Consider the following 18173-nt stretch of genomic DNA (forward strand, 5'->3'; position numbering starts at 1 on the left):
CCCCCCCTCTTACCAGACCCAGGATAAATCTTAGACTTAGTAAGTTTAAAATAGTATCTAACGAACTACTCGCGTTCTAATTATACCTGAACCTTGTGGATCGATTTACTATTCTCCAACCCTTGAACACAATCACTACCCCTAAGTAAGATTAAGTAAGTTAACACCTTAACTTATACTAGCCACGAGAAAGTAAAAAATCATTCTTCGGAATCGATATACTTTTCTCTCCAACCCTGAACAAATAGACCCAGGTTAAGCTAACCAAAAAATCGTAAGAACTAACAGTTTAAGAAAATAGAAATCATTTAACAACCTTTTGCATCCGTCATCCTAAACCTTATGTCATTTAAAAACCTAGGAAATAAACAAACAATCGTTTTACACAATTGTGAAATAGATAACAAAAAATACGACCTTGTAATCACACCTCATACACAAACAGTTGGATACATTCGAACAAAACGACAAACACTAAAAAGAAAAATAATAACGAAACAAAGACAAATAACACGAAAAAGATTTTCAAAAAATCGAAACGCATTTTCAGAATCAGAAACCAACAGTTTAGACGAACTTTACAAACTAAAAGAATCAATAGATAAAAATTGCCCACTTCACGATCAATTATATTTCTCTGACTCAGAAACAACTTCAAATTCATCAAAAAGAGGAAAAAGAAGAATAAAAAAGCAGTATAAACACAAACCAGTACATTTATACAATTGGAATCAACCAATTAGACACATTGATAATTACATATTAACAGTCATCGAACGAAAAAATGAGCTCAACGCACACCCCAGGTGAAGAAAGTCCAGATGATGATGAAATCTTTCCTTTTATCGTAGATGCAACCACCGATAGAGGACAGCATATATTTTGCAAAAATTTACTATTAAATTTATTTGAACCCGGAATTAGTCCATGTAAAACAGAGTTCCCAGATGTAAAAATCAAAAGACAAATCATAGACCACTACTTAAAAGATATATGCAACATAACACAACAGTATGGAATCTACTCCATAGAATTCACCTCACCAAACCATAATAATAGAAAATATACAATTCAAACAGACGACCTTGATTTAGAATTTTCAAAAGTTTTTTCAGAATATATAAAAAGCATCCAATATCATAACTCACAAAGAGCAAACTCCATATTCACCAATGAAGTTTTCGCAATAATATATAGTTATATTTCGATATTAGAAAACGAAATCCCACTAACAAATGTCTCACCGACAGAAACATCCAAACATTTAAAAGTACGACATGAAATCACACTACTCTCTAGTTATTTAAACATCATTAAAGAAAATTTCACGAAAGACGACGTTTCACAACATACAAAACACGATCTACAAAAAATTTTGGCATGGTTTATAATAGATTATTTCACACACAATATTGATTTAATTGCACAAGCAAGAAAAAATTTTAGACCCCAAAACTCGAACGATGATACCGCTATCACAGAACAATCAGATTATGTTTGGGACCCCGAATGGTCTCATCCCGCATTTATAAGCTTCCCACAATCAATCTCAAGTCAAGCAATAAGTACGATATCTTACATAAGAGATTATGTAAAAGTAATACCATTAACCATTGATGCAACACCATTAAACTATAATACATTTTTGCCCGATACACAAAATAATAGTTTAAACTCTACAGTTATACACAATGAAAACCTCAATGGAACTAGGAATCTTACTCAACAAGATATCCAGACACCATCACACTTCATAAATGAAGAAATTGTGCACACAACAACTACACAACAAAGTATTTCACCAATACGCCCAAATTTAACAACACCAAGAAATACAAATCCTTCACAAACACAGGTAACCTTACAATCAACCGTTAAACCTTCGGTTGCCCCTAAATATTCACATATGGATTACCAAACATACAGACCCATGACAATACCATCAAAAACACGCAAAACATTCACTAAAAACAACTTTACAGACCATAATTATAATTATACACATCCATCAAAAACATATAATCAACCACAAAGAAATTTTAACCAATATACAAGATCTCGAAATTGGGATAACCCAATGACCCAACCTAATTCAATAAATTTCCAAACAAATCCTCCACAGGATCACAGTGAAAATTACCCATTTTTTCAACAAAATAAAAATAAAAAACAGACATCTTATCAAATGGATTATTTATCCTCAGATGATGATTTCTTACAACCAGATATATTTGCACCAAATACTCAAGAATATCGTAGACAAGGAATACAGAGAACACGTACAAATCATAGAAACTTTTCTCCACAATCAATAGATGCACAACATCAACAACCAATTCAACAACAAAAACCAATTAATACACAATCTTTTCAACCAATTCAACAACAAAATCCAATGACTGCACACTCGTATCAACCATTACAAATGCAAACTGAAATACCACTCCCATATTATCTCCAACAACATGAAATAACAAGAAACCAACTTTCAAATTTTTCTCAAATGCCAAATGCAGCAGAATCATTACAAATGACAATGAATCCATACCTTATGGGTGGATCATCAATAACATCAAACAAACCTTTAATGGTTTTCACAGGAACAGACCCTGAATACTCTGTAGAAGATTATTTAAATGCAGTAACAGCAAACCTGATTTTAAATATTGGACCTGAACCAATTAATACGCCACTACATCAAAACTGGATACATCGACGCACAGCGTTAATACAAACAACCTTAGATGGCGCAGCCCAAAAATGGTTTTCAGTACTACCTCTAGAAATAAAATCAAACTGGAAAAGGTTTACACAGGAATTTTCAAAAATGTTTGACTCCGAAAGAAACAAACAACAACAAAGAGTTTTATGTAATGAAATTCGCAGATTACCAAACGAAACCATCAAGCAAATAGCAGTACGAATCGAAACACTAGTTCGAAAAGCATATTCATTAAATACACATGACTATAAAAACACAAAGATGACAGAAATCTTAATGATGACCTTAACACCACAATTAAGGAAAATAGCAATAAAAAAGAGAGCATCCCATCCTTCTTCAATTCGAGAACCCGATTTAGATTTTCGAAAACTAGTAGACAAATTAGAACAAGCAGAAATCACGATGAAATTAGAAGAAACGGAAAATCTGAAATTACAATACGTTAATACAATTGAAACGACTCCCACTAATATTAATAATATACAGGAATCAGAGACAGACCTCGTTGAAAAAATCACTGAAATACTCAATATTTACGAAAAGAACCCGAACTTTAAAGGCAAACCATCTTTCAAAAAATGGTGTAATTATTGCCGACGATACGGACATAGCATTTCCGAATGTAGACAAAAACAGCAAGACAATCAAAATAAACCTCAAAAATATAAAGAACCAAATAAATCATTCTATCAATACATGAAAAAAGATCAAAATCTACCGAACAAAACAGTCTACAGCAACAACAGTTCAGGAAAACCACTCCCGAACAATACAAATTATACAAGAAATCAATCACCATATAACTCAAGTTATAGAGGAAGATCGCCAGAACGAAGAAATACACAAAATTCATCACGAAATCACTACAATAGACCAAATAGTAGAAGTAACTACTCCAGATCAAATTCAAATACACAACGATTTGTTTCTAGATCTAATTCCCAATCAAGAAATAACTACTATCCAAACAACCAATCACGAAATTCATCATACAATAGGAATAGAAACTACTCCTATAATCGAAATAGAAGTTATTCAAACAACCGAAACCAGAATTACCCGAACAATCAATCAAGGAATAACTCATATAATAGATCGAACTATAACAGACCAAACAATAATTACCAAAACAGATCGCGAAATAATTCACAAAATCGACACTCAAGTTATAATAATCGTTATAGAAATTATTCCCAATCACCACACCGGAATAGTAATAACTATAATAATTCTAATAATCGCCACAGAAGTAGTACACCTAAACATCAAAGACAAATCAATCAAGTACAATCTAACCCAGAAACAACATCAGACCCTCCAGGTATTGATGACACAGTAACTGATACGTTACAACTCAATCAAATAAACTGTACATCATCAGATTCAGAAAGTGATACTGAAAACACTCTTTCTATCAATATGATAAAAGTCGAAAATGACTATGAATCTGTCATATATGAACAACCTTTTTCATCACACATATATGAAAATCAATCAGAATTTCTTCAAAATTATTACACTACACCCATAAATTCCACACCAACGACGCAAGAAACAAATGAGATTAACACTACAAATCAAACCAATAAAAATACCAAAACAAAATGCTTGAATACAAACCACATTTATCAAAATATACAAAAAGAACAACCCAAAGAAAAAATTTGGACAATACCATTTCTCTTAGAAAGCCCAAGAAATAAAGAATTTCAACCACCAGACCTTGAAATAGATTTTTTAATTGATTCAGGAGCAGAATCAAACATAATAAACATCCCCACATGGAATGAAATAAAAACTTTACACCCAAAGCTAACACCTCTTGAAACCTCCAGCAAACTAGCAACAGCACAAGGATCAACATTGATAAACTACGGAAAAATCCAATTATTTCTCCTCCCCACCAGAACAATGGAACAAAGCAAAATTTTAAATAAGCCATTTAAACAAATATTCCATATCACTGACATTAAATATAATATCATTGGAATACCATTTATTTCGAAGTACATACCAACAATTAACATACTAAATAGTAAAATATTAATCAAAGATAAATATACAAAAACAAAAGAAACATCCTTAACATTTTTTCAAAGATTAAATAAACAACCACCATTCTTTTCAAAATTCTACCCGATATTTAACCAACAAAGAAAACACCTAAAACCACTATCAGGAAATATCTATAATTTTTCAATCAAACAAGTTCACCAATATGATAAAGAACAAAACAAACAAAAATTTTATATGTCAGAATTTGAATTCAAACCTATTCACAAATTTTTCAAAATCACAATCTCATCCATAAAATATTTGAAAAATTCGAATTCCGATATCATTTCCTTACATGTCTATAACAACACACCTTACCAAGTAACATTACCTTTAGGACTTTTAGGATATTGTGAAACCAACGCTACAATATCACCAATACACGAAAAAGCCTATCGCGTAAATAATATACTCCAATTACTAGATATTTGCCAATCTACAATTCTTAATGAAGAATTATCTATAAATAATATAATAAGTAACGAAAACAGAAATACGGATTATTTCACAAAAACTCCATATTTCAAACCTACATTCAACATAAGTAACTACACAGAGGACCAACAAAAATTTTTAACAATGTTTAATTTCCAACATTCACAAATAACACAAGACGAATTTGATAAATTAGCCAAACAGCTAATAAAATACTCATCAGTCTATGCAACATCAAAATTCGATGTTGGCAAAATCAGTTCATCACTACATCTCCCGTTAAAACCAGACGCAGTTTTCAAAAAACAGAGAGCAAGTAAAGTACCAATTCACTTACATGATAAAGTAAACAGATTACTCGATATTTTAGAACAGTACAACATTATATCACCAGTTAATAAAGAAGAACAACCAAAAGGCAACACATTTATCAACCCCGTTATCATTCTAGCTAAAGGAGAATCATTAAAAATCGTTCTCGATGCTAGATACCTCAATTCACTTATAGATGAATCAAAATGTAATTGGCCCATTGAACCAATACAAGTTATTTTAACAAAAATAAACGGCAAATACTTTACAACCGCCGATATGAATAGTGCATACAATCAAATGCCACTAAATGAACAATCACGACGTTTAACACAATTTGTTATCGGAAACCAACAATATGAATTCAACCGCTTATTCTATGGAATATCCATAGGACCAGCAGCATTTTCAGCTTTTATGAGCAAAATTTTTAGACCACTAATACTCAAGAAAAACGCAATCACCTATTTAGACGATGTTTTTATGCAATCACAAACAAAAGACGAAATGTTCAATGTTTTAGAAAAATATCACCAAATACTTCAGAACGAAAATCTGAAGGCCGCCCCCGATAAATCACTTCTTTTTGACAAGAGTTAAATTCTTAGGACATAATATAGAAAGAAAAACAATCACTCCATTGAAATCACGCATTGACGCTATTCAAAAACTTCAACCACCAACAAATAAAAAGAAAATCCAAGAATTTCTTGGAATGTTAAACTTTTTAAGTAAATATGTTTATAAAATGCAATTATATCTACGACCATTTTATAACATCCTTAGACAACAAAATAATTTTGAATGGAACACAGAACATCAAACACGATTTGAAGAAATAAAGAAACTTTTAACTGAACAAATTTCAAACACAATTCCAGATTCAAATCAACCATTTTATGCAATGTGCGATGCTTCGAACTTTGGCATCGGTGCAGCACTATTACAATCACATAATGGTACAAATAAAATGAACCTCATATCAGCAAATTCTCGATTATTCACTCAAGCAGAGCTACGACTCTCAACTCTAATGAGAGAATGTACAGCCATAATATATACACTGACAGAATATGAATTTCTGATACTTGGATCAAAACATCCAACAGTTCTATTCACAGACCATAAACCAATCATCTTTCTCTTTACACAAAAATCTAACCCAAACCACCGAGTTTACAGATTTCAACTAATTCTAATGAAATTTCCAAACTTACATATAGTTTGGACTGCAGGAAAAAATCTTGCATTACCAGACACCTTAAGTCGAAATACACCACCTGAATTACTTACACGAAAAACAACAGTTGAAATACCCAAAAACATAAAATTCTACCTTGCAGAAAACGAAACATCACCCCGATTGGAATGCAAATATGCAGTAAAAACTGATATTGAACAATCACAAATAAATAATTTACAACATTTCCCACTTTATTTAGATTGTCAAAATAATCATTATGAAGTTGATCTACTTGGAACATCAACTTTCAAACCAATCCCATATTCTCAATGGATAAAAAATAACACCCAACAAAAACGAACAAAACAACACCCGCCTAAGAAAGACCATTTTCCACTAATTGAAAAAGAAGATTTAACTGATAAAATAAATTTATCAGGACCACAAACAAATGATTCAAAATACACAATAAATCAAGTTTTTGACCTTCACGACCCACTTGATACAATACCCTTATCTAAATTAGAAATCGAAAACATTTTTCTCCCCCCAACAGAAATAATTACAATTTCAACACTGAACCAATATCAAAACCTTGACCCAGTAATTCGACAACTGAAATCATGGCACAAATATAAAACTAAACCTATCAAAGCAGATTCAACCATTCTAGGAAACAAAACACTCCTCCGATACTTTCGCAAATTTAACAACACAACAATTAACGAAAATACAGACCTTTTAGAGTATAACCTGAATGAATCTACAGTTCCATGTCTCCCTTTAAGTATGATTCTTATAGCTTTTAATATTTCACATACACAAAATATTAAAGGACACTCTGGATCAGAAAAAACATATTCAAATTTTATACAAAATTTTTACTTCCCAAATGCACCAATTTGGATAAAAGTACTATGCAATGACTGTATAGTATGTCAACTAAATAAACCCTACCCAAATCAAAAACAAATAGCACAAAAACAAGATTTTAAAGGACAAAGTTTGTACTTTAATCATCGTATCTCATTTGATACCAAGGGACCAATTTCACCCTCATCAGAAGGAAACTCCTACATTATGGTAATTGTTGACGCATTTACACATTATGTAGCACTTAACCCAGTACCACATTGTAACGCTTATTACGCTTACACAACACTCTATGAACACTGGATAGCAAAATTCGGACTACCAGAAATTTTAGTTACAGACAACGGTACAGAATTCATAAATAATGAAATTATCACACTATGTCATTTATATAACATTAAACACAAACCACGTACATCTCATGCACCTTGGACAAACGGCTTAGTCGAAGGTATGAACCGTTCATTACAAGAATATCTTAGATGTATCATCAACGGAAATGATACAAAATATACCGAATGGTCAGCAGATGTAAAATTATTTCCCTTAGCATATAATTCACAAATAACGACAACTTTAGGAATGTCACCATACGAAATGGTTTTTAACCAAAAGCCACGCAAACCAATAATGTTTACAGCAAATTCTCATAAAAACGCACAAGGTTATTGTCAACCAAATAAAGACTCAATTTGTTATAACCTACCTTTACATACACACGATGAAGATCATTTTCATCACCCACAAATTCTTAAACTAGCCTCCGGTACACACCGAATGGATTCTAAATAGAGATAAAAAACACAATGAAATTTATCAAAAAATAACAAAAAAGTTATTACAACGACAAAACATTAATGAACAAATCAATTCACGTTTTACACCAGCCTCCGAATTAAAAATTGGAACATTTGTTTTAATACCTAATTTTAATACTCAAAAAGGAATTTCTAAAAAATTACAACCCCTTCGAAAAGGACCATACCAAATAATTGCAAAACCCACTGATGTCACATATAAAATTACCGACTCAAACAAAAAAGAAATCGTTCAACATCGAAACAACCTATTACCTTATTACCCAAAAGAATACGCACTCCGCGAATTAACTCAATTATATTCTTTCACAGGATTAAAAATCATTCAAAATGAACCACATCTGAAAAACACAGAACAAAATGATAACCCCACCGAAAATCAAAACACAAAACCAACCACCACCAAAAACAATACACCGAACCATAAAGAATCTCCAAAACAAAGAAAAAATAGAAAAATGACCGAACAAATAATACCCCAAGAACAAATCGACAAATCAGAAAATCGAAAAACAACAAGACTCCGAAATCAACCACGTAAAAACTATAAAATATTCATCCCCCAATCTAAAATTTTAAAGAAAGTGGAATTTCAAAAGTAATTTTAACATTATACTTCACTATCTTGAAACCTTCGAAACATTTTTCATTTACATTTTTCAAAATAACATGCTGACAAGTACGTAATAATTCTAGTTCAAAATAGACCAATAGGATTCATCCAATCCGTCACTTTCTCTAACTCAAACTAAGACCAATTAGACGAATCATATAGAACTCCAGGCACATCTATAACTATAACTTTACGACCTCCAGGTCAAAAATAAGCAAACCACTCCAACTTGACAACTAAAATAAATATCACCATAATACCGTACCCCTCCCTTATCTAATAACCCAAAGATCAACAATATTTCCCCAACTCAGACCACGAATACCCCCAAAGCAAATTTGTTAACTTAGCCTAAAGTAACAAAATGAACATTTTAATTAGCCTAAAGTATAAAAATCTCACCATACCCCGGATCATTTGACAAACAAAAATAAAGAAAAAGACGACCTCCCGATCACCATGAAAATTGCCCCCAACAATTTTTTACAAAACTCAACCCACTTGTCAAAAAACTAATAAATAATCCGACCACACTTGAAAATCGCCTCAAACAGCAAAAAATATTCGACCAAGAGATCATTTCTTAAATGCTCTTCTCTCAATCAGTTACTCAAATACTCATAAATCTTAAACATTTTTTTACAATACTTGAAACCTTTATAATATTTCTTTTTGATATACTTGAATCTTTTCTAATAATCCTAATCATTTTTTGTAACATTTTTTAAATTTTCTACACTATACTCGAACTATTCCTCCAACTTTCCAAAACCCTTGATTATATCCACAGGTACGATTTATACAACTTGTCTAAATGATACGAACAATTTTCAGTAGAACTGATATTTTTTTATTGTTTGTAACTTTCATAACATTTTTATCATCCCTCATTTTGACAATATGTAAATGTATAAAGAAAGCAATCTTCACATTTGCCCTAGCAACAATCCTTCTAATTCTTTTTTTGGAAGAATATTATAATAAACATAAACCTTCCCACTAAAGTAACAATTCAAAAATCCATCAAAAATTGCTACCCAACAGTCACAAAGTCAGTCTTCACCGACATCATCCCAAGATAACCAAACACCACCTTCAATTACTCAAAATCCTCAAACATCTACACGAATTTCTTTTCAAGACAATCCATACACTTTTGAAGAACGACATGCTCGTTTATCAGAACCACTAGAACCAGTTCAACGACAAGCACCTCTAAGCGAACCAACATATAACCTATACCCAACACTACCACAAGAACTAAGTAGAATAAGAAATCCTAGTCAAAACCAAAATACAGTCGAAATAAATAGACAAATTATACATCCTCGACGAAGCAGAAATTTTCAAACTCCCCGAGTTCATTTTGATATACCTCAATCCCCATCACAAAACACTCCAGAAAACCCCATTGGTATATTACCAGAAACCCCTACGCTTCTTTCACAACGTAGCACCTCAAGCCTACCATCAGATTACTTAGGTTCAACACCAACATCTGAGCAAATACGTGAAAATCCTTTCAACCCCACAAACCAAACATCACGATTTCCATATTGGACTACACATTCATTTACACAAGGTGAACCAAATTTAGTCAATGACCCCATAGATATTTCTACGGATACAACAACATCCTCATCACTACCAGAAACATTATCACTACCATCAACACCATCAATAAGCCAGATTTCACCACCACCTTTTAACTTAAATTTTCCAAATAATCTCGACGCCAGATATCGAGAACAATCATCAATAAATATTCCTTTAAGATTAGATTGGAATACATTTACAGCACCTCCACCACTATTTGGACAACATCAAGAAAGTAACCGCCTTCATAACTGGGCACTTAATAGATTACAATATCGCCAAGATATTCACAACGATATCCGTGATCACAATATTCAAATACTCCAACAAAACAGTTTACAATTAAAGTTTGAAATCACAGTTAAGTTAAATAATATTACCCAACATCCCTACCCATTAAATCCACCTAACATAACAGCTCAATCACTACCACCACCGTTTATAACTACTGAAGTAATATACAAATACGACAGATATACCAAAAACACAATTGGCTACATTACATTTTATAATCCATACTCAGGATTATCATACACATGTATATTCTAAAATTATTAATTTTTCTCCAACTCCTTTTTCTAGTAATCTCAAATCAAAACATAAACCCTTCTCCTCGTACAGGACCACAAGATTTATTAGTAACACATTGTGAAGAAAATGAACAAAAAACACTACATAAATATGCAATAAATCAAGTATCACAATGTGAAACAGAACCACAAGCTATAGAAACCACAGATGTAATAGCAACACTCTATTCAAAAGCCCGAGCAACAACAGTTACAGGTTATAAATTCACAGCAACATTTTCCGAAAAGAAAGTACATTGTTCACAAGTCTCGAACGGAAACAAAAACCGACTTGACCATGAATCATTCTATCAAAGTAATATAGAACGTCTTTTACATCTCAATCCCGACGATTGTAAAAATGAATTACTTAGACTAAACATCACACAAAATAAAAACTCCCAAAGAAAGTTAGTTAATTTTCAAGTTTTTCCAGACTCTGTACATCAATCACAACTTGAAAGACACCAAGGACATATAAAACTAGACGAAAAATACCCGTATAACGGCGCACACGGACGATTAACCTATGACCTACACGATAAACATTGGATACCACACATTGGTATAAATGACCCATCAAACTGCAAAGCAGACACAAAAAATAAAGGATACCAAGAAATAATGTTTTTTGATTGGAAAATACAACTCGAAAAAATACAACTAACACGAGATTTATCAGATAATACAATGATCTATCAAGGAATCCGATTACCTTGTAAAAATGATCAAGGTTATTGCGACCCTACAACGAGAACGCAAGCAACAATTGTTTGGTTCCCCGAAGATACATGTACAACATTTCAAGTAGCAAAAATACACGCTCGTATGATAAAATTTCACGAAAAATACTTTATACAATCAATTCCATATGAACAAGTCCATCCATCACGAAAACTAAGTTCTAATTTTAGAAACATAGACAATATAGAAAATAAATTGACACGTTTTCAAATATATCAAGAAACAGAACTTGCATGTAAATACAGGAATCCACTTCACAGAACACAATACTCTGAAATATTAGTTGAATATGAAAAAGGATTCGACATGACCACTGGAAAAGTAAAAATCGACCCATATGCCACAGGTCATCCTCTAAACGAAGGAACATCCTATATACCAGTTAATTTTGAAAAAAGCAACGGACAACCTGGTGGACATCTAAAACCCCATGACACCAGAAGCACACGCTTACAAGAATTATCACTAATGAATACTACATATTTCGGTAATATCCACTATGATATTCATTTAGATATGAAACTAGATTATACAATTAGCCGAATTTTTCAAGAAATGTCACTCTCCGAATTAGAAACACTACACCAACTATGCGAATTAGAACGAACACAAATATTACAATCACTTGCACTAGCAGTATTAAAAATACCCTATGCAGGATACTTATTATCTGGAAATAGATCAAATTTTTTAGACTATGAAGGAAACATCTTATGGTTTTATACTTGTACTAAAAAAGTATCACCACTATACGTTTTTGAAGATAAACGATGTTATAAAAGAATCCCTATCTTTTATAAGAATAAGGTACATTTCGTGGATACACTTTCACGAAGAACCTATTTCTGGGATACCGCAGTCCCATGTGGATCAGAAAATAGCCACAATGTAGTACAACTAAACCCTGATGAAAACAAATATTATCTTCTCACTCCATATCCCACATTAATGCAATCACTCAAAAAATTTTCACCAGAAAGCATTCGCGCTATTGCTCGAAACCCAAATATAGACTTACAATCAATAGGAATCTATTCAAAATCAGATATTCAACATCACATTAGAACACAACAATTCCAAGAATTATTAACACAAATGGACACTATACAAAGACAATCAATAGACCAAAATTTACGCAAACTTGCAGAAACCGCAGGATTTGCCGATATCTACACGCAAGACTATAGCGGATATTTTAAAGACATTAAAGATTATATATATCTAAACGGTGAAAAATACCGTCCCCAAGATATATCACCGATTAACATTTTTAGCTTTGTTACACTCAAAAATGAGATCCTCGATTTTCTAGGATGGCCCTACTACATCTTAGAAAAATTGACTATTTTATACGCAATGTTTAACTTTATTGGATTTCTTTTCTCACTTTTAAAAGGAATCTACAACACATGTGCTATACACACACAAGTAAACAGACAAGCAAGCGTAGCACGCATACTCTTTGCAGGATTTTTTGGAATCTTTTCTACATCCATAAACAAAATTCTTTTAGACGCACAAATAAAAGAATATAACACAAAAATAGCAACACGACAAAATACATACGACGAAGAACATAACAATGTAGACATAACGCCAACGGCACCACAATTACCACCCCTACCAAATAACCATCCACTATCCCTAGTCCCACGAAATTTTCGAAATTTAGCCATCACACATAATCCAAATTTTCGACTCACCACATCACAAAGTCCCATTCAACATATAATGACACACCAGTCACAAGATGATAATACTTATGAACAAATTATTGAACAACCCCATACCACCGCTTTTCAGTCTCAAAATAATCATTTTTTTAGCCCACGATGAGCCGCCAACTTGGATCACTACACCGATCAAATTCCCACCCAACCAATCTTACCTCTCCAATCCCAATAATACCACTTTTTGCTTTTCCGCCACCCAATTTTCCATCTAGTAATGTAACATCAGGCATGAATTCCGACACTAATTCACACATCTCAGTTTTATATTCCATCTCACAACTCAATAACCCGAATATTGAAACCCCCGATGAATTTGCCGACTCAGAACCATCCCCATCCAATAATTTTCATAACTCTTCTAATTTTTCTCAACCCCCTTTTCAACCCATATTATCCAATAACCCTGACCCCATCACTCCCACACCCTCTTATGCTTCCCAAGTTACCCCAACCTACTCCTCATACCATTCTGACCAATCATCTCAATCACCAGACACCCCCCGAATCTCCCCAGAGCTAGATAATTTTATTACCCTTCAACAACAACCCTACCACCTTAATACCCCAACCATAAACCAAATCTCCTCCACAATAAATTCATCCAACCCCCCTACCCCTACACCCTCTTCAAATTATACTGAATCATTAGCACCATCATCCACATCAACTGAATCTTCACTCAACACTAATAGAGCTTACCGCACTTTTAAAAGAAAGTTCCCCAACCATCCTTTCCCAACAAAACCAGGAACAGCCCGTGAATACATCAACCACCCCAAGCATACTAACACAAAAGAATTTTTAGCCATCACCTTACCCTCATTCCCACAATACACCTTAAACACCCCCCACGACACTAACGAAACACGCAACTTTGTAGATGAATACGTTTTAATGCCCACTCTCTCTTGGACCTCATATTATCATTTTACTAACCCTCTTTGCTTACCTTTATCTAACACTCACATCGATATAGAGCGAAATACGGACATGCTATATCGACTCACTACACCACTAACCGCTAGACAATTTACTTACGTTGGATATAAAAAATCACTAAAAAAACACACACTGCACCTAGAGCTAACGAATATACACTCGAATACTATGATCACAACATCATCAGAGCTAACCAAGATCAATTCTTAGACGACGATCGCTTCGCTAATCCACAAATTACTGAGAAATTTTTCATCAAAACACCATATATATTTACACTAAACATCTTCGACCGAAAGTTTGATCACATTATTTCAGAAGCACTAACAGACACACAAGCATACGAAAGTTTTAAAGAACGCTTCCAAATATTTTCACTAACCTTTCATTTCCTTGCACCACACGAAAGAGATTTACACTGCTCACACGATATTATGTTGCGCACTAAACAAACCCACACATATAGTTATTATCGCTTCATCCAAAATCACTTTGACCTACACACACCCTCTAGACAACCACACCATCGTTTTCAATTCATTAATTCCAAATACACTTCACCATTTTTCCTAAATTTCACATATTGCATTAAAGATACTAACCTTCATGGTATTCTTCGTAATTATGACCCCATAACCCAAATGTACATCTTCTGTCCCATCACCAAGACCTTCAACGCCGAAGAATCCCGACCCTTCCTTATCCCGCACGAGTTTGTACAACCTATAGAAATCCCAATTTTAGAATTCATCCACAACACTAAATTCAATCACAAATTATATAATCTAATCCAAAACACACCTTATGAGTTTGCAGTTGGCACTGAAGAACTAACCACTATTAAGGCACTTCAATTGCTTTGGCCACTGCTTCAAACTAAAAATATCATCCGCATCTTAGCTAAACTACTAACAACTTCAGAACTAATTCACGATATCTTCCCCCACGGTTTTTTCCCCGACGACTAACAGGTAAGTATGAATTAAATGAATATTACTAACTAATTAAAATATTAAAAAACTCACCATACTTTATCCATGTTTTCTTTAGATTTTTAGCCTTCATCCGACGATCACCTACAAAAACCACAAAAAACAAATAAAGATCGCAAATTTCATCAAACAGACTTCAAAAATTCTATTAATCTCTTACACTTATAAATTTATAAATTTAATACCAATGCAGTAAATTCATTTCTAAAATTTTCCCCACAAGCAGTAAATATAATTATAATGAAAATTTGTAACTTAAAATTCCCCCATAACTAGCAGTAAATTTCCAAATTCTATGCAGTAAATTAATAAAATGCAATTGCAGTACTAACCTTTTGATATTTTCATTCATTCGCACAGAAATTCTATCCACACTCGCACAGCTCGCCCACGAAGAATTGTTTAAAATAATGAATTTCAGTTTCAAGTTTTCACACTCAACAACTCTAACATATAATAACATGTTTCAAACCTTCCTTTAACCCGGTTGGAAAGGAATCATATACTAAACAAAACTAACCAACGCAGCTTACTAAATACCACAAATCATAGAATAACAGCATGACTAAGAAAAGGAAACCAACGGTACCCAAACCGGATTAACCCAGTTTAAAACTGGATAATTTATTCTTTTGAAGACTATTATAAAGTCTAAAAAAGAAATAATAAAACACAAAAAAGTCGAAAGACAAACCCATACCACGAACAATTTGCTTTTTGGAAAAAGGACATAACCAACAAGACATAAGAAAAACCACAACAAACCCAACATAAAACGTTGTCACATAACAGGACCCCTCACAAAAACCGCATGAAATCATACTCCCACTCCTGGCCTAACCCACCAGGAAGGACGTCCTGAGCATGCTCTATAGCCGGCCTAACCCACCGCGCTACATCCACGCTTTGTGACCACACCTCTATTTTTAATAAGAGCTACTCAAGTGTGAGTAACTCTTCAAAATAACCGAACTAAAACAAAAAGCTTTTGTGAAAACAACTAACTAAAATCATAATTAAAAAATATTAAACTAATAAATGTTTTATAAAATGTAAATTACATTATGCAATACATAGATCAGAATACAACACCAAGGACGAACATCTAAAGACAAAACGACCCCACTACACTCGAGAGAGAATGACCAACCACAATCGATATGCCACTCACAATCACAACTCAAAGGATTTAGAGTACGACTTGACTTCGCAGAAAAGGACTTCATTGAACTAGACCAATGACCACCTCGATGTTCAAGTATACGTACAGATCCGAGTAACCAGGCATCCCCTCCACGCACAATCTCCACGCAGAACAGAAAAACCTGACATAGCAAACCATTCTGAAATCAGATTTGAGTTTGTTGCGAAGACTTAGTCGTTGTCACTAGAAGACACAACGTCTTATGTCTCTAACTCCAGCTTCCTGGAACTTCTCTAACAAAAAGGAAACAGAAGAAATAAGATGTTCGCCAAACACCAACGTCCATCATCCATCCTTCGAATTGCAGAAGAACTATTCTAAAAAATTCTGTAAAACCCGGATGGGTGGAACCTGATCTAAACTACATTTTATGATTGGATAATTTAGATATTTTACCAATGTAAAGTATTTAATATTAACCAATCATGATCCATCTAACTAACAACCCACTTATTTGTAAGTGCTGAAGTTACTTGTAATTTCAGCACCAGAGAGATTTGAATTTAACTTAGAAATTAGTTGGACTCTCCCGAGCACTTCAGCAGCCGCAATAAACCAGTATACCCTAGATCTATTGAGCCTAGCAGAGACTAGTTAAACAACCTGAGACTAGATAGTATAAGAGTAAGATTAGGATCGGTATTAGACTAAGAAGTTGCACGAATCTATCCGGCCGAAAATAAGATAGCGTGACGAGCAGACGGTGTACCCTATCCGAAATTACTCTATGAGTTAACCAACTCGGTCCTAACTCACATAGAAATCGATCGATATAAGCTCGATCGATTTCTATGCTATTTGTAGTTTCGGTCGCTATTCGTTTCAGGCGTCTGCTTTGAACAATCTGGAGTATGCACTGGACGTGATACACCCGGAAGCACCACTGGCTGTACAGAAATACGCTCAGTGAGTCCATTTTGGAAGACCTGAATTTTTAAAATAAGGGTGCAGTTATTTTTTAGAGTTTTTATTTAATTTTAATGTTTTAGGCCAAGTGCAAGAATGGCTGGCATCATCCGAATTGAGGCATCACGGATGAACACATTACTTTTCACACTTATACTTATTGCAACACTTGAAGCAGTGCATGCTCTAGGATAGACGAACAGAGAAAAAGTATATTTAAGAAGTAAAAAATATTTGAAAAAATAAATAAAAAGAAAGAAAAATGGAATAAAATGGGCGAGGACTAATAAGGATTATAGATCAGACAAAATTGGACAATGTTATTTACTTAAATCATATATTTATTTACAGATAAGTTAATAATTATAAAACTGTAAACATGCTGTAAATATGTAAAGTTAAGAAGTAAATTTTATTAATAGGATATCAGTCGAACTTGTAAATGGTGCTTGTGAGAATCTTTAATTTCAAGTTAA

At 33.3% G+C, this 18173-nt stretch overlaps 1 protein-coding gene across 1 annotated transcript in view; it reads left to right on the forward strand.

Moving 5' to 3' along the window:
- The window catches only part of LOC134846783 (mucin-2-like), a 41180-nt gene extending 23268 nt beyond the window's left edge, over positions 1-17912 (forward strand). The window contains exons 7-8 of the mRNA XM_063864174.1: positions 17618-17697; positions 17781-17912. Of these exons, the coding sequence (XP_063720244.1) occupies positions 17618-17697; positions 17781-17892 (192 nt within the window). The 3' untranslated portion in view covers positions 17893-17912. The remainder of the gene's footprint in view (positions 1-17617; positions 17698-17780) is intronic.
- Positions 17913-18173: the final 261 nt, after the last annotated feature.

The sequence above is a fragment of the Symsagittifera roscoffensis genome, chromosome 5, assembly GCF_963678635.1.
Source record: "Symsagittifera roscoffensis chromosome 5, txSymRosc1.1, whole genome shotgun sequence".
Lineage (NCBI taxonomy): Eukaryota > Metazoa > Xenacoelomorpha > Acoela > Convolutidae > Symsagittifera > Symsagittifera roscoffensis.